Source organism: Acinonyx jubatus, chromosome B1 (genome assembly GCF_027475565.1).
Source record: "Acinonyx jubatus isolate Ajub_Pintada_27869175 chromosome B1, VMU_Ajub_asm_v1.0, whole genome shotgun sequence".
NCBI lineage: Eukaryota > Metazoa > Chordata > Mammalia > Carnivora > Felidae > Acinonyx > Acinonyx jubatus.
Window position 1 is genome coordinate 41,001,399 of NC_069382.1, and position 24,168 is coordinate 41,025,566.

The 24,168-nt window shown below is 40.1% G+C and overlaps 1 protein-coding gene across 2 annotated transcripts in view; it reads left to right on the forward strand.

Annotated features, from left to right (window-relative positions):
* ZMAT4 (zinc finger matrin-type 4) overlaps nucleotides 1–24,168 on the forward strand; it is a 343,796-nt gene that overhangs the window by 313,588 nt on the left and 6,040 nt on the right. The window contains exon 7 of one of the 2 annotated variants that reach the window (XM_053216542.1): nucleotides 7,216–7,367. The exons of the other annotated variant lie outside the window; for it this stretch is intronic. Coding sequence (XP_053072517.1) covers nucleotides 7,216–7,367 — 152 coding nt within the window. The remainder of the gene's footprint in view (nucleotides 1–7,215; nucleotides 7,368–24,168) is intronic. 2 annotated transcript variants of the gene reach the window in all.

Genomic DNA, 24,168 nt, shown 5'->3' on the forward strand with positions numbered 1-24,168 from the left:
CTAATGTAAATGGCTTATTTGATCCTTTCCAGGAGATGGGTTTTAGTAAGTAGACTAGGGAGGATTTGGAGAGTAAGTACAGGGATGGGGGAGCGGCCAAGTGGGAGAAGGACAGAGAATTAGCCCCTAAAAGCACAGCTTTACAATTACATGTGTTTATGGAGAGCTGGGCTATGAGGCCTGAGGAGGACTAAACTCTTTGAAAAGTGGCACTAGCAGCAGCAGCTCGATTGGTGGACAGATGACCTAAAAAAGTAGTAACGATACTGGAAACGTTCCTCAGACCCTGCAAAAGAAGAGCTCTCTCCTCAGAACTGGAGCTGGGAATACAGCCGGGAAGAGTGAGTGGGTTCACAAGAGTAAGAGAGGGTTATTATGAGAAACCTTTCCAAGTAGATTTCAACTTTGGAGAAATACCAAGCTGTAAATTCATCTCAGACATTTAAAATGCATTAGATGCCACCACAGCCCTGGCTGTCAATTCAGCCAGCATTTACTGAGCAGCAATTGTGTGTCAGATGCTGTTCTTGTGGCATACACATTTATCAGTTCATTCAATCCTCCAAAACACTGTATGGGAAGTTTAATTATTATTCTCCTTTTATAGGAGATCAGTGCTCTGGAAGGTTAAGTTCCTTGCTCAAAGTCACACAGGTAGCAAAGGGAAAAACTGGGATTTGAATCCAAGTTGTTTAAACTTCATTAGCTTTCATTTCTTAAATGAGAAATTGCAAATGCAGACATATCAGGGATTAAAAAATATTTCTTAAAACGTGGTATCTCCCTAACTAAAAGACTGGTATCTGCCTTGTTCCATGAAGAGTACCTTGCTCTTGACAACACAGTTCAAAATGAGGGTGATGACTTTCAGATCTCTTCCGCACATTTATATCTTTCTCATTCAGAGATGAGGCTGTGTGTTTCCCACAGCAAACTGCCCACCTTTATTGAACATTCAGGCTGTACCCAATCCCAATGCATCTTCCACTACGTAACAACTAATGACAGCCTAAGTACTCAAACAGGGCAACCTAAAATTACAAAATTTCAAATACTTGATTTATAATTACACTTTTAATTAAAATGTCAGTAGAGCAATTTGATATCTTTTTCATAAACCTTATCTGTAAGGATTTGCTCATTCACCATTATTCCTTCAGGGAAAACAAAACAAAACAAAACAAAACAAAACATTTGCTCTTTCTCCCTCCTGTCTCTCTAAGACTTTTGGTTTCTACCCTTGCCCTTCAGGCCTGTGTGCCATTCATCCAGGCCTTCCTTCATTTAGCCAGTAAAATGCATTCACTTTTTCAACATGCATTTATTGAACATCTGCTATGTGCTAAGCACTTTTCTAGTCACTGATGAACCATTGTGGGTTGTGAGCCAGCCACTGTGCTTGGCTCTGTGGGTGCAGAGATGTTGTGTAAGACACCACCACTCTAATGGAAAAATGCAGTATAATAGGAGATGTGATGGCATTTCAGGTAGGATACATTTACATCTCTAATATTAATAGTGCCATTATTAGTTACAGTATATAATATACTATTATTACATATGATATATCATTTTGCCTAGGGGTCATAAGATGGAGGAGAACCATGTCAGATAAAAAGTAGGCTTGGGGAACCTGGGTGGCTCAGTTGGTTAAGCGGCCAACTTCAGCTCAGGTCATGATCTCGCGGTTCATGAGTTGGAGAGCCATGTTGGGCTCTGTGCTGACAGCTCAGAGCCTGGAGCCTGCTTCAGATTCTGTGTTTCCATCTCTCTCTGCCCCTCCCCTGCTCATGCTCTGTCTCTGTCTCTGTCTCTTTCTCAAAAATAAATTAAAAAAAAAAAAGTAGGCTTTCACCAGACAGTCATTGCATTAGTCTGGGACTGGATCCCCTGAGATGTAGCTGCCAAGAGAGGATTAAATGTGTAAGTACATCATTAGGGGAAAGAAGTGAAAGAGAAAGTGCAATGTGATGCAGAAGAAACTGGGAAAGCTATTAGACCACATGTCTGGCCCTGAGTAAGGGAAAGAGGGAGGGGAAAGTCAGGTGGAAGTATCCTAGACCATTGTATGGTCCTTGGAAAAAGGAGCCAAAGTTGGCCTCAGAAGAACTCCCCGCCTTCCAGAAAAGATCTGCCTTAACATCTCTGCTACCCTCAGGCATGGTCTGGGAGGAGCCCAGGAGAAGTAATCAGAGCTCAGTGTCAGAACTTGCATCTCTGTCTCTCTTGGTCGATACTGTTCCCTGTAGCTGCAGGTCTGGGAGGCACCTTGTCACCGTGAGGCCAGAACTCCAGGCAAGAGGACAGATTAAACAAAGGATTTGCTTAAAGCAGCTTAGTACACTTTAGGAGAACAACAAACTCAAAATGGCTGGAGAGTAAGATGCATTTTGGTTGGGGAAATGAGGAAGCAAGAAGGGCAGGTATTGAAAAATAATACTGGAGAGGGTCAGTAGCCAAATTACAGAGTCTAGTGTGTAAACCTAAGGGATTTGGGCAATGAGGAGACATTGGAGAATTTAAGTAGGGAAGGGACCTAATCAGGTTTTAATAAATCAGTGGATGGGTTAGAAGATATGATAAGAAACAGGGAGAGGAGGTGAAACAACTTATATTCTGAACTATCATAGCCACATCAGAAATACTAGCTCAGGGAGTTGCTTGACAAGTAGAATGAAGATCACTCAATTACCAAGTATGTGTGAGGAGTCTTTGATTCCCAGATTTCTAGACAGAGGAGCCATTCCCTCAGCTAAGGACTGTGTAAAGAGACACTGGTTGGGAAGCTAAAATGTCTTTGGACAGTGTGGCATTTGAGGTCTCTCAGCACTATCTTACCCAGCGCTGAGACGAGAAGTCAAGGCTTGAGATGCATGCTGGGGAGTTGTGAGCCTTTCTTTCTCAGGAGACATTTTAATGACACAGCACAGTTGGCCGACTGCCTCAAATCTTGTAAGGAGAGGGTGTTAGTGAGCTTGCTTCTCTTCATCTATGTCTCCCTTTTGACCTTTGTCTGCTGAGCAGAAGTTAGTAAAGAGAAAAACAGCTACAGATTAATGTAACAACTATGAGATCATGAAATTGCAGAATTAATTTCTCCCAAATGGACAGGTACTCCATCAGCCCCATCCTTGTCTTTGTCTTTCTTTGTTTTGGGAGAACACAGCCTTGCACTCTCCAAACAGATATGTGGAGTGAATCTGCAGACACTGGTCAAGAGCACCCCTATCTCTGGACAGGTGCTGATGGATGGATGGCCAAACGTATCTGACTTCCTTGTCCCAGCAGGGCAGAAATCACCAACAGAAATCGCCAGAATCTCTGATAAAACAATGTGCTTTGCTTCCAGACCTCCTTCTTATTACTTAAGTTTCATGCCATTAATTCAGGCAACATAAAAATTGCCAACCAAAATTGTATGCATAAATCACACAATCTTGGGGCAAGGGAGAAGAGAAAGAAAGATCAGTGTGATTCTCTGGGGGATGTGAAAAGGGCTTAAGATCTCATTTTTAGAACTACCTGCCCTGGGAGATGTGCAAAGTACTTCATAGCATTTTTTCCTTCCCCTTTTCTCCTCCTCTTTTTCTTCCTCCTCCCCCTCCCCTTCTCCTCTTCTCCTCTTCTTCATCTTTATCTCATCTTCTTTTTTTTTTAAAGTAAATTTAAACTTTATTTACTTATTTTGAGGGAGAGGAACAGAGAAAGAATCCCAAGCAGGCTCTGCACTGTGAGCACGGAGCCCAGTGCAGGGCTTGAGCCTACAAACTGTGAGATCATGACCTGAGCCAAAGTCAAGGGTCAGACACTCAACCGACTGAGCCACCCAGGTGCCACTCATCTTCTCTTTTTTTTAAGTTTATTTATTTATTTTGAGAAAGACAGAGAGAGCATGATCAGGGGAGGGGCAGAGAGAGAAGGAGAGAAAGAATCTCAAATAGGCTGAGTGGTCAGTGCACAGAGCCCAATATGGGGCTCAAACTCATCAAACCGTGAGATCACGACCTGAGCCAAAATCAAGAGTTGGATGCCTAACTGACTGAGCCACCCACATGCCCCTATCTTCATCTTCTTTTAATTCACAGAATCCTTAATGATCAGCCCACTTCTTAGTTCAAAACACACTAATGGCTGTCCCTCTTGTTCATCATAAAAGCCCAAGCCTGCACATTGGCCTACAAGGCCCCCCCACACCAAACCCTCCTACCTCCAGTTATTTCTTTGCTTCCTCCAGCTTCTCCTCCTCCTTCCCTCAGCTGCAGCCACACTGGCCTCCTTGATGCTCTTGGAGCCCTCAGCAGTGCTCTGGCCTCAGAGTGTTTGTGCTTGCTGATCCCTCTTCTTCCCAACCACCTGTCACCTGGCAAGTTCCTAGCACACAAAATGGCAATTTCCCTGAGCACTCCATTAAAAATTGCAGCTCTTGTTCCCACATCATCCACATCCTCTGCCCTGTTTTATTTTTCTTTATAGTCCTTATCACCTTCCCATGCACCGTGCAATTTCGTTATTTTCATGTGTTGCCAATGTCTTCATACTAAACTGTAAGGCATGGAGTTTTGCCGCTTTGATTTCCCACGGTGTCATCATCACATTGCAACAGTGCCTGGCTCTAAAGGGCCAATTCTTCATGATCCCCATTCATAGATGGGGTGACTTAGCTGAGAACACTGAGATCATTTTCCCAGGTCACATGATCACTACACAGTGAAGCCTTAAATTCAAACACAGATTGGTCTGGCCCCAGGATCCACATTCTTTTCTCCACATTGTGGCTTCTTTCCTTTCCAAATTGCTAATTAAATACTTTCCTAGTATCAGGGGACGGCTTCCATTCAGCGAATGGCCACTCTCTAGACTCTGAATTCTTGGTCAGGGAGTCAGACTGTGAGAAAGGCCAAGAAAGGAAAGAAATGACATCAACACTAGCGTAGGGGTTTTCCATGCTCACAGGAGTGAAATGCCCAGCACTTCATGAGATCGCTGGAAACACCCTTCCCCACCCCCAGTCTGGATCACAGGCACACAGGCTGTGGGAAAACTGGTGACACACACGTGCCAGCCAAGAGTTCCACGTAGATTGCATTCACAGATGTCTAATTGAAGCTTGCTGTTTATTAACAGAAGCTGCTTTGCCATTCAGAAATGGGAGTTAATCAAAATATTGCAAATGGCGCACCTTGAGAAATGTCACTCCTTATCATGATTGCATTTCCATATTTTTTCCACGTTTGGTGCGTGTATGAAATGCTTTTAGAAATTATACACTACTCACACCAGCCCCTGGTGGCAGGATGCATCTGAGTCTGTTTGGAGGATCTGGCAGAAACGGTATTGAACCATATTTCAATGCAGCTTTATGTGCTGCACATAACCTACATTTCTATAGCAATCGGTCAGAAGCAGAGCAATTCCTGGCACTTCTAGCTCACACAGAGCCCCAGGGAGCCCTGCTCCCTTTTCCCTTCCCTCTCTGTCAGTCATCAGGGAGTAAAGGTCAGGGGCTGGAAGCAGATAATTATGCTGCCTCAGGAATCAGTGTTTCCCTCTTAGGACCCTTGGAATGTAATTCATTTCTCGTGTCTTTCTTCTCAGGTATTAACAAAGTCAACAACAACAAAAAAAAAAAAGATTTTTTTTCCCTATCAGGACTTGCCAGCCCTGATTGAGAGCAGTCAGCATGAATTTTAATCACAATGTCTATTTTTCAGCCCTGAATTTTCCATAATCAATTGCTTTTTGTTTATTAATTGAAAGCCAATATGTATAGGGTTTTAGAATTGCTGGATATTGACCCCTAGGAGACTACTCATTCACATTCAGAACCCGGCTGGCGTGTGCTTCTCCATAGAGCCCAAACTTATGTAAGAGGTACATTAGAAGATGATTTTTTCTTGTTGAAGTGATTCACTGTGTGGTTCTTTAAATGGGTTAACTTGTGCTGTAAATTAATTTACACAAAAGAGAGTCGAATCCTCTCTCATTATTTATTTATTTTTTAAAGGAACAAATCTATATCAGAGGTGAGATACAGGTGGATTCTCCTTATATTGACCTTTCTTTCTTACTGTGTGCCTCAGGGCTTTGCTCTGGTTTGTTTTCCTCTAGTTACTCTACCCTGTTTACATTTCTGAGGTGGGTGAAGGAGGTTGTGATATCGGGGTATGTTCACATGAGTGTGACTCATTGCATCCCCATAACTTCTCCGAGGGGAAAAGACTATGGTGATGGCATTTGAATAGGCACACATTGATTGTTGTTTGTCTGTTTGCCAGGATGTAGTGAGGGGATGTCAGTGTTTGACAGAGGACTACTGGAATCAGAACAAAGCATTCTTTGATTTCTTTTCTAGTTGGCACTCCATAACACTTCTTCTCCCATTTACTGATTGTATTAGTTTGCTAAGGTTGCAGTAACCACCACAGACTGAGTGGCTTATAAAACAGAAGTTTATTCTGTCACCGTTCTGTAGGCTAGAAATCCAACTCAATGTGTCAGTAGGACCCTGCTCCATCTGAAGGTACTGGGAAAGGATGTTTGAGGCCTCTCCCCCAGCTTCTGATAGTTCCTTGGCTTGTGGTAGCCTAAAGCCAATCTTCACATGGTGTTTTCTTGATAGACATAACTGTGTCCAAATTTCCCTTTTCTGGAAGAACACTGGTCAGGTTGGATTAGATTAACTCTACTGCAGTATTAGCTCATCTTAACTAGTTACATCTGCAATGACTCTCTTTCTAAATAACGACACATTCTGAATACTGGGAATTAGATCTTTAACATATGAATGGAAATCACATAATTCAGTCCATAACACTGACCATTTTTATCTGTTGTTGCTTAACAAATTATCCCTAAACGTGGTGCCCTAAATATTTACTATCTCACAATGACTGTGGGACAAGAATCTAGGCATGGTTTATCTAGGTTCTCTAGCTCTGAGTTTCTTCTAAAGCTTTAGTCAAGCCTGCCCTAGGGGTGAATCTGTCTACAGTCTCACTCAGGTGATTGTTGGCAGGATCTGGTTCCTGGTGAGTGGTTGGAATGAGGGTCTCCATTCCTTATGACATACTGGCCAGAGGCATTTCTGGGCATGGACAGCTCATAACAATCTGAACAAGCGACACGGCAACAGACAGTGTGGGAGGTAACAAGATGGAAATCACAGTGTTTTATAACCTGATCTAGCAATAATACTGTCCATATTCCATTTGTTAGAAGCAAGTCACTGGATCCAGTCCACACTCAAAGGGAGGGGATCTCAACAGGACAAGGATACCAGGATGCAAGGATCTTTGGAAAGCACTTCTCAGATGCTGCTTACCTTGGTCTGCCCTCTGGGCCATCCTTTTTCATGAAAGCCTGTGCACGTTTGTATCCAGCTAGTTTGGTGGGCTTGCTTCTTGCCAGTAGACTTTCTAGGGTCGGCCGACCTCATTTTTTATTGTCTCTACTCCTTTCAATCCAAAATACTACTGTTTCTGCTGATCTAATTTTCTCAAAAACTCTGAGAGATTTCTGTGAATCTTATTGGGGTTTGCTGTACTAGAAAAAAAAAAGTCACATCCTGAAATCTCTTAGAGAAAAGCTTTTCTCTAGTTTGGATTTTGTTGAGAAGGCTGAAACAAAAGTCCTCATACTTCCCAGGGGTCCTATTGTTCCCGAGACAACTTGTATGTAGTGCCCTCACTCTCTTCAGCAGCCCCTTGTGTGGGATCCACTAATGGTCTGATCCTTCGATCTTTTTGAAGTCCTAACCAAGGGCAATGCTGTCTCATTCAGCTTTATTTCTAGACCACATTTTCCTGGCAACCTGGAAGCTATTTCTTAATTTTAGCATCTTTTGCTATCTAGAGAAGCTGAGAATTTTCAAAATCATCAAATCTCGGCTCCTTTTTGTGTAACAGTTCTTCCATCAATCTGTCACTCTTGCAGTTTACTGTAAGCAGTAAGAAGAGGCTGCAACACAGCTTGAAAAACTCCTGGGCAAGATCACCAAGTTCATTAGTGCTGGTCAAGACAAAATTGTCAGGTGGAATATGTACTTTAACAGCCGTCCCTCTCCCCAAACCCTGGGAATAAATACATATGCTCCCTGTGGCATCTCCCTGCTCTTCTCCCCGCCCCCCACTCTCCACCCCCTCTGACTTCATTGCCCTTTGTAGTTCCTATGTTTTTAGAACCCCCAGTCTGACAAACACCTTGTTTCCAATAGTTCAAGTATCAGATTCAAGTCCTTGGACACTTAGAGGTGTGTAGTGATAGATTCATCTTACAAGCAAACCATTGACAATGCTATAGTTAGCTAATATGCTATTCCCACTACATTATCTCAATTAAAAAATACACCATAGACTTTAAAGAGTATTAAAGTCATATGGTTATATCAAGTTATAACTAATGATTTACATTTGAATAGTTTTTCCACTAATTTTACCATTTACAAAGGGCTTTCATTAATCCATTTATTTGTCACCAAAGTCCTATGCAGGAGTTGTCTTAACCTCAGTTTAGAGAATAGAGACCTGGGGCTCAAGGAAGATGAGTCATTTTATATCTGTTGCATGATTTAGATGGTGTCGCATGGCACCAGGACTCCAGACTACCCCAGTGTACCCCACTCTGCATCATAGAAGTCCTGCAGGGACAATATAGAGGATATAGCTATTTGGAGTAGGGATCATGATGGGAGGATCCTTTCACTAGGAGGATTTCTATATGTGCCTCAATTCTGTCTACATCATTGACTTTGCCTATTATAGACACTGCAAGGACTTTTGTAGTCTGTGATTTGTTGTTTTGGTCCAGAACCAACCCAGGTGCTCTGGAGGATGCTGCATCAGGCCACAGCCTCCCAGAGACTTTCTGTGAGCACATGCTGACTCTCTTGATCCCCTTCTTTGGCCTATATATAAGACAGAGTTTTGCTCTGTTTACAAAATGTACTGATAGCTTTCAGTAGTGGATTTGATCATCTTCTGAAAGGGTTGACTGTTTATAGTTGGTGCTGGTTAACAAATAAACTCTGAGCCTGAAGGGGGCGGGGGGGAGAAAGGAAAAGAAAATTAGTACAGAATCCTCTTTATCTGTGGATTTGTCATTTTGGAGTTTGTTATAATTTAGATGAGCTGACAGAAAACTGCTGAACTTGGAATTGAATGTCTTAAAGGATTGAGTCTGTCTCCATGGCAGCGACGTTGGCCTGGCCCCAGGATTTCAGCATGTTGGAGGTGAAAAATCCTGGAGAATGGCTTTGCCCATTTCTCCATTGAATAGTTGAAGAAGTTGAGGTTTCCCAGATGAAGCTACACTTTCAACATAGCCATTTAGTGGTAATTCCAGGCCTAGATTTTAAATTGAAGGCTCTTTCTGAGTTCACTTGTTTTGGGGTTTTGATAATAATGTAATAATTGTCAAATAACTAGTATGAAAATTGCATTATCATTGTAGTATTATTTTTACCACCAGCAGGCCAGTCAGGGTGCCTGAGTCCTCCCTGACCCCTCAGTGACTCTTGCATTGGTACAGACCCCATGCCTCCTCTGTCAGCTTCTAGACCTCTTCCTCTCCATCCCAGCCTGGCGTCTCTCCCTGAAAACTGGCTACATGTCATCCTACCATACTTCCCAGTATCCTTCCTAGCGATCAGCCTCACACAGTATTTCTTTTCTGTTTTTATCATTTCAGTCCCCTGTCCTTCCCTTTCCCATGAGCTCCCTACATACCCCACCAACACATGCTTCTGCCAGCTCATTCCTTTGTTTCTACTACTCTGCTTCACAGACTTCAATTCCTATCTGCCCAAGGGCCAGCTTGAGGAATGGCTTTCCACCTCTACAGTTGCTGACCTGGGCATACTAAGAGTCATTTGGAATTTTTGGCCTTCAGGTTCTCAAAAGGCACATACCCCAGGACATTTGCATATGAGTGGAAGGAAAGGAGGACAGCATCTCAAGGGTTTGGACGTTTCCTCTCCTAATTCCTAAACTTACAGTCACTAAAATGTTTGAGAGAGGCTACACATTATTTGAGCATAATAGCAGGCATTCTCTCCATTATTTTTCATTTTATCTTGCATTTTGAGAAAAATTAATGGAATTTACATGATTGTAGGACTTAAAAAAATGAATTTGGCAGGGAGCCTGGGAAGATAGCAGAGTAGGAGGATCCTAAGCTTACCTTATTCCATGGGTACACCTAGATCACAGCCACAGCAGTGTAACTAACCCAGAAAATAACCGAAAGACTATCAGAACAGACTCTCTGCAGTTAATCATAGAGAGGAGACCACATCGAAAATGGTAGGAGGAACAGAGACACATTCAAGAGCCAAACTCCCTGTGAGACCAACCACAGACAGGAGGGACACCAAGAGCACAGAGAAGGGTGAGGAGCAGACCACACACCTGTACCCCAGACAGGAGAGACCTCTACTGGGAAGATGAGTCCCTATAATATTTGGCATCAAAAACCAGAGGGGCTTAACTATGTGAGTTTTTACAATGAGTGAGGGTTAACTCTGAGTACTTTAAATTTCAGCAGGCTTAGCTCTGTGAGAGCCACAGAGCAGTAGGAAACTGAGTCCCTGCACTTAAACAGCCAGCATAACAAACAATCCTGTGAAGATACAGCATAGAAGCAGCAGCTGAAAACACTTGGGGTATACTGGAAAGATATTTATTTACTGATCTCAGAACGTGCACTGGATGCAGAGGATCTTTATGAAACTTCTCCAAGAACAAAAGAGCTAGCGGGTGCCATTTCTCCTCACCCCCCAACCTTCAGCCTAGATATCTGGAAACCTGCCAGAACCAGTGTGCAAACACTCACACATAGCTTGCTAACAGCTTACCCTGCCTGTGTGTTCTCCTGTAGATCTGTCCCATCCAACCTGCCCCATTTGGTGGGAGTCCCTCCAAGATGGCACCTGAAATTCTACAAGCAGCCCCAATAGTGGCCAGCACTACTCCAACATGATTCTTGCCCTAGGAAAAGGGGAAGGTAACCACACACATCAGTTTGACTGTACCCCTAGCAATGAGTTAGTGGCAGACATCTGATCTCACTTTTGGCATTTCCCACCAACAAAAACCTCACAGGGGACAGGGAAATAAGAAAACCCTGTAGTTTGGAGTCACTGCAACCCCAACAGACAGACTGAGGGAAGACATCTGATCTGACCCAACTACAAGACTAAGGCAGACCCAGACTGGTCTCTTAAGGCACAAGGACCAAACCCGGTCTGCAACAGGCAAAGGGGGCCATTGCAGATGACTGGATTGAAGGCAAAAGCATTTCAATCACAACATAATGGTGCACAAAATATATGAGACACCCCTGAGTCACCTGGTTCTGGTGGACAGGGAACACTGCACTGCAGGGCACTACAGGACCTCTTCTTCATAAGACCACTACTTCCAAGATCAGGGGACGTAGATGACTTTCCTAATACATAGAAACAAACACAGAGAATTAGAAAAAATAAAGATACAGAGGAATATGTCCCCAATGAAAGAGTGTGACAAAATCACACCAAAGGGCTAAATGAAATGGAAATAAGCAATCTACCTGAAAGAGAGTTCAAGGTAATGGTCATAAAGATACTTACTGGACTTGAGGAAAGAGTGGAGGACCTCAGTGAGACCTTCAACAAAGAGATAGAAAATATAAAAAAGAACCAATCAGAGATGAAGAACTCAATAGCTGAAATTAAGAATACACAAGAGGGAATAACTAGTAGGCTAGAGAAAGCGGGACAGATCAGCAATCTAGAAGATAGAGTAATGGAAAGCAACCAAGCCGAATAACAAAAAGAATAAAGATTAATAAAACAAGAATAGATTAAGGGAACTCAGCTACATCATCAAGTATAATAACATTTGCATTATAGGGATCCCAGAAGGAGAATAGAGGGGAAAGGGGGCAGAAAACTTATTTGAAGAAATAATAGCTGAAAACTTTCCTAATCTGGGGAGAGAAACAGAAATCCAGATCCAGGAAGCACAGATAGCCCCAACAAAACCTACCCAAGAAGGTTCACCCAAGACACATAGAAATTAAAATGACAAAAGTAATGAAAAAGAATTTTAAAGGCAATGGGTGAAAAAATAATTTTATACAAGAGAAACCCTATAAGACTATCAGCTGATTTTTCAGCAGAAACTTTGCAGGCCAGAAATGAATGACATAATATATTAAAAGTGATGAAAGGAGGAAACTTGCAGCAAAAAATATTTCACCCAATAAGGCTCTTGTTCAGAATAGAAAAATAGATCTAGCCTTTCAAGAAATGTTAAAGGGAAGTCTTTGAGTGTAAAGAAAAATAGTGAGAAAATTATGAAAGGGGACACCTGGGTGGCTCAGTCAGTTAAGTGTCTGACTCTTGGTTTCAGCTCAGGTCATGATCTCACAGTTTGTGAGTTCAAGGCCACATTGGACTCTGTGCTGGCGGTGTGGAGCCTGCTTGGGATTCTCTCTCTCTATCCCTCTCTCTCTGCCCCTTGGCTGCTCACTCTCTCTCTCTCTCTCTCTCTCTCTCTCTCTCTCTCTCAAAATAAATAAATACACTTAAAAAAAGAGAAAATTATTAAAGGAAAAAAATTTTTCACAGGTAAATACAAACTTAATAAAAGTCGTAGATTAATTATTTATAAAAACACTATGGAGGAGTGCCTGGGTGGCTCAGTTGGTTAAGTGCCCGACTTTGGCACTGATCTTGTGGTTCATGAGTTTGAGCCCTGCATCAGGCTCTGTGCTGACAGCTCAGAGCCTGGAGGATGCTTCGGATTCTGTGTCTCCCTCTCTCTCTGCCGCATCCCTGCTTGCATTCTTGTCTCTCAAAAGTGAATAAACGTTAAAAAAATTTTTAAAAACAGTATGGAGATTAAAGCACAAAAGGAATAAAATCAATTATATGTATAAAAGTCAATCAAGGGACTCACAAAATAAAAGGATAGAAATTATGACATCATACATGTAAAACATGAGGGGAGAGTAAAAATGTAGGGCTTTAGAATGGGTTTAAACCTAAGCAACCATCAACTTAATATAGACTGCTATATGCATGGGATGTTATATGTCAACCTAATGGTAACCACAGATGAAAAGCTGGAAACCTGTAACAGATATGTGAAAAATAAAGAGAAAGTAATCCAAGCATATTACTAAAGAAAGCCATCAAACCACAAGGGAAGAGAGTAAGAGAAGAAGGGAACAGAGGAACTACAAAAACAACCATAAAACAAGTAACAAAATGACAGTAAGTACATACGTATCAATAATTACATTGAATGTAAATGAACTAAATGCTTTACTCAAAAGACAGAGGTGACTGAATAGATAAAAAAGCAGGACTCATCTCTGCTGCATACAAGAGACTCACTTCAGACCTGAAGTCACTTGCATATTGAAAGTAAAGAGATAGAAAAACATTTACCATACAAATAGAAGCAAAGAGAAACCCAGGAATAAGTCTAGCAATACTTATATCAGGCAAATGAATTTTAAAACAGACTGTAACATGAGATAAAGAAGGATACTGCACAATAATAAAGGGAACGATTTAACAAGAAAATATAACAATCACACCCAACATGGGAACACCCAAATACAACCATTTACAGATATAAAAGAACAAATTGATAGTAATATACTTTTAGTAGGGGGCTTTAACACTCCACTTAACATCAGTGGATGGATCATTAGACAGAAAATCAACAAAGAAACAATAGCTTTGAATGACACTTTGGTTTAGATGGATCTAACAGATATATTCAGAACATTCCATCCAAAACAGCAGAATACATCATCTTTTCAAATGTACATGGAATCTTCTCCAGAATAAATCACATGTTAGATTACAAAACAAGTCTCAACAAAATCAGAAAAGATTAAAATCATATTAGAACAGAAATAAGTGAAAAAGAGTCTAAACAACAGTAGAATAGATCAATGAAACCAGGACAGAGTTCTTTGAAAGGATAAATAACATTGATTAACCATTAGTCAGACTCCTCAAAAAGAGAGAGAAAGACTCAAGTAAGTAAAATCAGATATGAGGAGAAATAACAACCAACAGAACAACAATACCAAGGATTATATATAATACAAAGGATTATGCATTATACATGAAAAATTATATGTCAATGTTTGGACAACCTAGAAGAAATAAATAAGTTCCTGGAACATTTAACTTTCCAAAACTGAATCAGGAAGAAATAGAAAATTTGAACAGACTGATTACTGACAATAAAATGGAATCAGTAATCAAAAACTCTCAACAAATGAAAGTCCAGGAACAGATGACTTTGCAGGTGAATTCAACCAAACATTTAAAGAGTTAATACCTCTTCTGCTCAAACTACTCCAAAATTTAGAAGAGGAAGGAAAATTTCCAAAATAATTCCATGAGGCCAGCATTACCCTGATACCAAAACCAGATAAAGACACTACAAAAAAGAAAACTACAAGGCCAATATCTCTGGTGAACATAGATGCAAAAATCTTCAACAAAATATTAGCAAACCAAATCCAATAATACATTTAAAAAATCGTTCACCACAATTAAGTGGGATTTATTCCAAGGATGCAAGGTGGTTCAATATTTGCAAATCAACCAATGTGATGTATCACATTAACAACATAAAGGATATAAAACCATATGAATATCTCACTAGATGCAGAAAGAGCATTTGACAAAGTACAAGATACATTCATGATGAACTCTCTGAACAAAGTAGGATTAGAGGGAACAAACCTCAATTTAATGAAAGCCATATATGAGAAACCCATAGCTAACATCATACTCAATGGTGAAAAACTGAAAACTTTTCCTCTAAGATGAGGAATAAGACAAGGATGTCCATTCTCACCACTTTTATTCAACATAGTACTGGAAGTCCTAGCCACAACAATCAGACAGGAAAAAGAAATAAAAGGCATCTAAATTGATAAGGAAGAAGTAAAACTTTCAGTATTTGTGGATAGCATGATACTGTATATAGAAAACCCTAAAGACTCCACCAAAATATCGTAGAACTGATTAATGAATTCAGTGAAGTCACAGGATACAAAATCAACATACAAAAATCTGTTACATTACTATACACTAATAATGAAGTAACAGAAATTTTAAAATAATCTCATTTACAATTGAACCACCAAGGAATAACATATGTAGGAGTAAACTGAACGAAGGCGGTGAAAGACCTGTATTCCAAAAACTATAAAACTCTGATGAAAGAAATTGAGGATGATATAAACAAATGGAAAAATATTCCATGCTCATGGATTGGGAGAACCAATATTGTTAAAATATCCATACTACCTAAAGCAATCTATAGATTTAATGCAATCAATCTCTATAAAAATGCAAACAATAGTTTTCACAGACCTAGAACTAATAATCATGAAATTTGAATTTTAAATTAAAAAAACTTTTTTTAATGTTTGTTTATTTTTGAGAGAGACAGAGTGTGAGTGGATGAGGGGCAGAAGGAGAGGGAGACAGAGAATCTGAAGCAGGCTCCAGGCTCTGAGCTGTCAGCCCAGAACCTGACATGGGGCTCAAACCCATGAACTGTGAGATCATGACCTGAGCCAAAGTTGGAGCTTAACTGACTGAGCCACCCAGGCACACCTAAATAATCCTGAAATTTGTATGGAACCACAAAAGACCTTAAAAAGCCAAAGCAATACTGAAAAAGAACAAAACTGGAGGTATCACAATCCCAGATTTAAAGATATACTACAGAGCTGTAGTAATCAAAACAGTATGATACTATCACAAAAATAGACACATAGATCAACAGAATGGATTAGAGAGCCAAGAAATAAGCCCACACCTTTATGATCCATTAATCTACAACAAAGGAGCCAAGAATATACAATGGGAAAAGTTCTCTTCAACAAATGGTGTTGGGAAAACCGGACAGCTACCTGCAAAAGAATGAGACAACTTTCTTATACCACACACACACACACACACACACACACACACACACACACACTCAAAATAGATTAAAGACCTAAATGTGAGACCCAAAACCATAAAATTCCCAGAAGAAAACATAGGCAGTGACCACTTTTACACTAGCCATAGAAACATTTTTTTAGATATGTCTCCTTTGGCAAGGGAAACAAAAGCAAAGTTAAACTATTTGGACTATACCAAAATAAAAAGCTTTTGCCTAGTGAAGGAAACCATCAACAAAACAAAAGGGCAATCTACTGAATAGGAGAAGATATTTACAAATGACATATCTGATAAGGGGTTAATATCCAAAACATACAAAGAACTTCTACATTAACACCAAAAATCCCACAAACGATCCAATTAAAAATAGGCAAGGACATGAATAGACATTTTTCCCAAAAAGACATGCAGATGACCAAAGATATGTGAAAAGATGCTCAACATCACTAAATCATCAGGGATGTAAATCAAAACACAATCAATGGGGTGCCTGGGTGGCTCAGTTGGTTGAGCATATGACTTCAGCTCAGGTTATAATCTCACCGTTTGTGAGTTTGAGCCCCACATCAGACTGTCGGCTGTCAGCAGAGAGCCCACTTTGGATCCTCTGTCCTCTCTCTCTTTGCCCCTCCCCCACTCGCTCAAAAATAAATAAGCATTAAATAAAAACAACAATGAAATATCACTTCACACCTGTCAGAGTGACTAAAATGAAAAACACAGGAACAATAACAATAGCAACAAGTGTCAGTGAAGCTATGGAGGAAAAGGAACCCTCAGACATTGTTAGCGGGAATGTAAACTGGTGTAGCCACTGTGGAAAACAGTGTGGAGGTTCCTATAAAGATAAAAAATAAAAAATGCCATAGATGAATGGATAAGGAAGATGCGAAACCATGGAAAAGAATGAAATCTTGTCATTTGCAACAATACAGGTGCATCTAGAGGGTATAATGCTACATAAGTGAAATAAGTCAATCAGAGAAAGACAAATACCATGTGCTTTCATGTGTATGTGGAACTTAAGAAACAAAACAAATGAACAATGGAAAACACAGACAAAAAAAATAAGACTTTTAAATATAGATTATAAACTGATGGTTGCCAGAGGGATGTGGGTAAGAAGATGGGTGGATAGGTGAAGGGGATTAAGAGTACACTTATCATGAGCACCGAGTATGTATAGAATTGTATACCTGAAACTAATATACTACTGTATATTAATTATAATTCAATTATATAAAATATATATAACATAATTGTGTATATATGTATCTGTATATAAATATACATAAAAGAACATATAAAAGAAATATGGTTTGTATTTCAAAACATATCTGATTTCAAATACTTTTGGTGGTTCTAGACCAGCACTGTCTGGTAGAATCCCCTGTGATGATGGAAATGATTTGTATCTATTCTATACAGTGCAGTAGCTACTAGCTACGTGTAGCTATGGAGTACTTGAAATGTGGCCAGTGTGACTGAGGAACTGAATTTTTAATTGTATGCAGTTTTAATTATTTTATATTTAAATAGTCACCTGTAGACTGGGTATGATAGTGGACAGTATAGCCTGCACAATCTTAGCCTTTTTTTTTTTTTTTGGCAGGAGGGAACATTGTGCACCCATCAAATATTAGCATTCATCCCACCCCCACTATCTTTGTGCTATATGCCATTGTTTTCCATGATTCTTCAACTGGAAACATGTAGAACTAAAGCTGCCCTTGGGTAGGTAGTGAGAAAGCATATCTCACTTCAACATCCTTTCTTTCTGCCAATTACAGAAGACACAGAAATCTACTTAGCCTAATGCAGAGGCCCATGTAGCCAAGTGATACTAGTACTAATAATTATAGTAAGAGACAACACTGATTTGTTGTTCCATATGGACGAGTATATAATATGTACTAACTCATTTCATCTCCATAGCAGCCTGTGAAATCTCTGCTATTATTATATCATCCCCATCTAATGGATCAGGAAACTGAAGTAAAGACCACAGAGCTACTAAGTGCTAGATCTTGGATTTGAGGTCTGTCATTTGATGGTAGAGCTCACTCTCTGACAACTTCAGTGTCCAGAATTTCTATTGTGGATTCGTTACTTAGACACAATTGATTAAATCATTGGCCACATCACTGAACTCTACAGTCCTCCTCCCCTCTGCAGAGGTCATGATAATATCATTTGGCTCAAAGCCTCAACCCCTCTGATCACATGGTGGATCTTTACGGCATGGCCAGCCTTCATCTTGAAATTATGTAGGGACTCACCATGAGTCACCTCATTAGCATGAGCTGTCAGAGCCCACCAAGAATAACAAAGGCACTCCTATCATTTCATTGATGGCTTTCTTCCTGTGCAAAAGCTTTTTAGTTTGATGTAGTCCCAATTGTTTTATTTTTGCTTTTGTTTCCCTTGCCTGAGGAAACAGATCCAGAAAAATGTTTCTATGGCTGATGTCAACATGGTTGCTGCCTTTTTTTTTTTTCCTGGGAGTTTTATGGTTTCTGGTGTCACATTTAGGTCTTTAATCTATTTTGAGTTTATTTTTGTGTATGGTGTAAGAAAGTGGTCCAGTTTCATTCTTTTGCATATAGCTGTCCAGTTTTCCCAACACCATTTGTTGAAAAGACTTTCCCACTATATGTCCTCTCGCCTTTGCCATGGATTAAGTGACCATAAGTGTGGGTTTATTTCTGGACTCTCTATTCTGTTCCATTGCTCTGTGTGTCTATATTTTGTGCCAGTAACATACTATTTTGTTTACTACAGCTTTGTAATATATCTTGAAATCTGAAATTGTGATACCTCCAGCTTTGTTCTTCCCCACGGTAATGCTATTGCCTCCTTTTTCATACATTAGTTGACTATACTTTGTGTGGTGACAGAAGGTAACTGTTTTTATCATGGTGAGTATTTCGTGATGTATATACTGCTGAAATCACTATGCTTTACACCTGAAACTAATATAACATTGTACATCAATTATACTTCAATTAAAAATAAATAAACACAGGGAAAAAAGCCAAGTGTCACTTTGTAAATGTTAAAAACCAAAACCAAAACCAAAAACCAAAAACCAAAGGTACTCCTAATAAGTGGGAAATTCCAAAGGCTTTGAATCTCCACCCCAAGAACTGGGACAAAAAAAAACCAAAAACAATTTCTTATTATATAGTAGATATAGCAGCTACATCAGAAATTTATTTTCAAGTGATTAGGAGCAAGGGTAAAGAGAAAAATCTCTAAATTTTTTGTAGTTACTGGACATATTCATATGTATTATCTCATTTAGTTCTCATGACACTCCTATAGGAAAGATATTATGGATGTCTTTGTTTTATTGATGGATAAACTGAAACTAATAACGTAAAAACACAGTACATAAATATCCAACTAGCAATAGTGTTGGAGTTTAAAATCAAGTTTTCTGACTTTAAATCACAATCCCTTCGAACCTGTAAGACTAGAAGACAGAGATAATAGAGATGCTTTGAATTCTTAATTGTTTTTCTTATCTGTGAATGAAGGCTGGGAATGGATTTGCCCAAGATAGAGCAGGAACTGAGGAATGTAGTAGCTGGGAGTTAGGCTTTTTCCCAATGTACCAATTGATTCCTTCTCTGGTCTCATGTGTTTCTTTGGAGAAGGATAAGCTTTGACTCTGTCAGCACTTATTGCGAGCATTGAAAATACGGAAGTCCCAGGCTTCTTTGGAGGGAGGACAGATAGTAAACACAAGAGGCAATATGATGTGGTTACAGAAACAATAGAAGAAAGCACTTGGGATGGGTCCTAACTAGGATGGGTAGGGAAGCGGGAGTCAGGAAAGTTTTCTTTCAGGAGACAGAGTAGGAGCTTAGTGAGGCTTAGAAGCAAACTGAGACTAACCAGGCCTCCCAATCTATAAGTGAATGGAAAAGGGGTACTGGACTCTCACCTCGATCTAGGAGGCTGATGGGTCCTGGTGATGCCCCAAAGCCTAACTAACACTTTGTAACTTCCTTGTTCTGTTTGCATCTGCCTCAGTTGTGGCTAGCACCCCATCGTAGAAAGAATGGAGTCCCCCAAATTAGGGGGATTGGGATGTGAGCATGCAGGCCTCAGAAATGCTAGGGGTAAATGAGTGTGTCAGGGGTTCTGTTGAATTTTTCATCTATAAAATGAGTACTTTGGACTTTCCTATATGATCCCTGGGGTCCTTCGAACTCTCACATTTCATTATTTTGTGATTTCATAAAAAAAGTTTTGCAAAGCAAATGAATAGTGTAAACAAGATTATAGAGAGAATATTTGCCTTCTTAAGGGAATAAATTGTTCTCAAGTACTTCGGGAGCATTCGTTTGCATATAAACAATGCAAATTCTATATAAACAGAGGAGGCTTGTTTTCTTAGGTGTTTTGGTAAGTTAATTACAAATCATTCTTGTCAATTTTGCTAGTCTATGTGTATTAGGAAGTAATAGACCTGCATTCATTTTAAATATCCTATACTTCTGAATATTCACAGTTTCTTGAATGTTCGTAATAGCTGACTTTTCTCTGAATTAGCCTGATTCTTGAATCTTAAATGATTTATTTATTCAGTGCGTTATAACTACACAGGATTTGTTTTTCCAAGAAGGATTTGGAGAAATTCATCCTGCCAGTGTTTTTAACTCCTGGTGTCTTGTGGTCTTTCTACATCTTTCTGCCCCTGTAACTTTGAGTGCTTCTCCCCTCCACCCCCATCCCTATCACTCAGACTACATAAACTTCCACTAACAACTAACATTTTGCAAGTATTTTATTTGTTTAGGCAAATTTCAAAGATTTGGGCATCACACAGAGGTAGCACCATGCCCAGAAGTCCATTTTCCTTGTTCTGTTCTCTCCATGCTTCATCTTTTCTCCCACATTTTTTCTCTTCTCCTCTTTCTTCTCCAACCCACCTCATTTCCTGCCATTCACGACTCTCAGAAGCAGGACACACTGCATCCTTTGTCACAGCAGTTTACTGACCACTTGCTGTGGCTTGGGCATTTTCTTGAGGTTTTGTTCTCTACTCCCTAGTGGCGGCTCAAAATATTCCAAATGCATTTGGTTGGGGCAGGGTAAGTTAGAGGAAGGATATTTAAAGGAAGCATGCTCCCACTAAAAGGAATGGGGAAATCTGGGCAAGGCTAGGAGTGAAGGATGAGTTCCCAGCCAGAAGGAAGCACTTATACAAACTGTAAAAGCACATGGGAGTGTGGCAGGTTCAGAAACGTCCGTGATGGGATTTTAGAATGATTACGGGGTCATTGATGAAGAGATCGAGCTGGAGGAGAAGCCCTGGCCATATCACAAAATGACCTTTGTTTATTACATTTTTCTCCAGTAGGAACCTAGTGAAACACTGTAACACCAGTGTGATGACACAGCAGAGCTGGTTGCAAAGGTGCCAGATAGAAGCCGAGTGTAATGTCAAGGGCCCAGAAGAGGCCATGGGTGGGAGGTGCAGAGGACATGCCATATTTCAGAGTAAAATAGGAAGCCAGTAAGACTTGTGGTTGATTTGTTATGGGGTGGGGGAGAAAAAGAAATGGGCCAGGGAGACACTGAATTTCCGCCTTGAGTTCTTGTTCGCCAAGTTAGGGAATGCAAGAAAGGAAAGAATCAAAATTGAGGGAGGTTTGATTTGGGAAATCTAGTTTAATTTGGTTTATCTTTGCCCTATGGTGATAAACTGAGCAAAGTTGACAGTGCTCAGATGTCATTCATGGCACATCTCAGGCAGCAGATTGAACATCTCCGGCAGCATATCAAAGTCATGATTGTTCAACAACGTGTGTGTGGAAAATGTCTGGAACATAGCTCCTCCTCATCCAACAAACCTAACTCATTCTGGCCCCATCATTTTGTAGAAGCTGTGGTCCATGATTTCATGATTTCATTTCTTATGTCCCTGTAAACTTGCTGTCTAGTGTCAGAAACCAGGCTTCATTATGACTAAGGATACTCTGCTTAGTTTTTTAATTGGTTTACTGAATAGTTTACATTTAGTGTGAGGTAGTCACATCAATTTTTCTCCAGTAACCATCTCCATACACACTGCTCAGAACACATTCCACACCCCTTTCCCTGACCTTGATAACATCTCAGAAAGACCGCACATGTTTCTGGTCATCTTCCATAGTGAGAACAGTTCAATTTTGGTATTAAAAATTCTTTTCTAGGTAAAAAGAAGGAGATCTTGCCATTTGTGACAATATAGTTGAACCTAGAGGTATTGCTTATTGAAATAATTCTGACAGAAAAGACAAATACCCCCATGTGATTTCACTTATATGTGGAATCTAAAACACAAATGAACAAAGAAATATTTTTTAATGTTTATTTGTTTTGAGAGAGAGAGAGAGAGAGAGAGAGAGAGAGAGAGTGTGTGTGTGTGTGTGTGTGTGTGTGTGTGTGCATGGGTGGGGGAGAGGCAAAGGGAGAGGGAGACAGAGGGCTCTGTGCTGACAGAAGAGAGCCTGATGTGGGGCTCGAACTCATGAACTGTGAGATCATGACCTGAGCTGAAGTTGGACGCTTAACCGACTGAGCCACCCAGGTGCCCCAAAGAAATGTTTTGAAAAGCAGAAGCAGAACCGTAAACTCAGAGAACAAACTGGTGGTTGCCAGAGGGGAAGGTAGAGGGAAAAGGGGCAAGATGGGTGGAAGCAAGTGGGAGATACAGGCGTCCAGGTATGGACTAAATAAATCATGGGGCTGAAAGGTAGAGCATGGTGAATATAGTAAATGGTATTGTAATAGCGTTGTACAGTGACAGATGGTAGCTGCACTGTGGGGAGCTGGGGAGCGTAGCATAATGTGTAGAGCGGTTGAATGGCTAAGTTGTACACCTGAAACTAATGTAGCATTGTGTGTCAACTATACTTCACGTGAAAACAAAAGAATGAAAGAAATCCTTACCAGTGTACATAAGGCTACACTCAGACCCAGTCTGGAACACCACCCCCTCTGAACCTTCCAGGTCTGAATGGGCAAAAAGGCAATTAGTACAAACAGAAGCTTTTTTTACTTATCTGGTCCTGCAAGAGTGCTTCTCATTTGGTGTGGGGTCTTGGGAATGCGGGCCTACCCTGCAAGGCCATCTCCATGTGTCAGAAACTCTTTCCTACAGGGGCTGGAACTCACGGAAGTCAGATGGAGCCCCATGCTTCACTGACATGGACAGTTCTCTTTTTGGAAAGCGAGGCACCCATTCCAAATTGCTGTGAAGTTTTTCTAACTGCATTCCAAGACCTGAAGAAAAGTACCTAGTAACCTTCTGTTACATTTTTTTAAGTCAAGTGGCAGCTATGTTATATCATTTTTATGATGATAGATGTCAAAACTAAAGTCGGCTCTATGAGTATGTTGGTACATATACAGGGCAATTGAAATTCTCTTCAAATTGAATTAACTCTCAGACTCTGTGAGAACAGACACTGTCCCTCACCACAAATGGCAACTATATAATGAATTCTTTTTCCCTATGCCTTTCTTCAATTTCTATTTAAAGAAATTTCTGAAAATACATGAATTATGCAGCTTATCTCTCAGATGAAAAAGAATTTTCATCTTGGATTGGATGGCTGCATATTTATTAATAGCAGTAAAATTGTCCGTGTTCTTTTGTATCAAATGGGATGCTGACTAAAATATGAAGGAGGCTTTTCAGCAATAATAAGAGTAACGGATGAATAATTATAAAAGCTATATGGAATTGAAAGACATTTTAATTTGTCATTACTTCTGTGTTCAGAGAGGGTCTGAATAATTATTCTGACTATAAAAAGGAAGAGGGGATATTTTTGCTCCTTATGGGATTAAGTTCTTAATATACCACTTTTACTATAAGTTTAAAAAAAAAAAAACACCCACGTCTCTTCTAGTCTCCTCTAATGATGTAATCATAACTACGGCCGCTCAGCTGCATATGTGTTTGGTCTTTGCACTATTACACGGCGGTGCTGCACTTCAAACTCATTTTATTCTGAAAAGTGTTCATCTTTGCAGTTTATAAAAATGAGATTATACTTGTTTGCTTAGTGAAGACTTTCAACCTTATGTCACATTAATACATGAAAATGACAAGGATTGTAGAATTTCCTCAGGTCATGACCAGATGGCGCAGATATCGAATATGAGATTCCAAAACAGGATTTTTCTTTTTATAACAA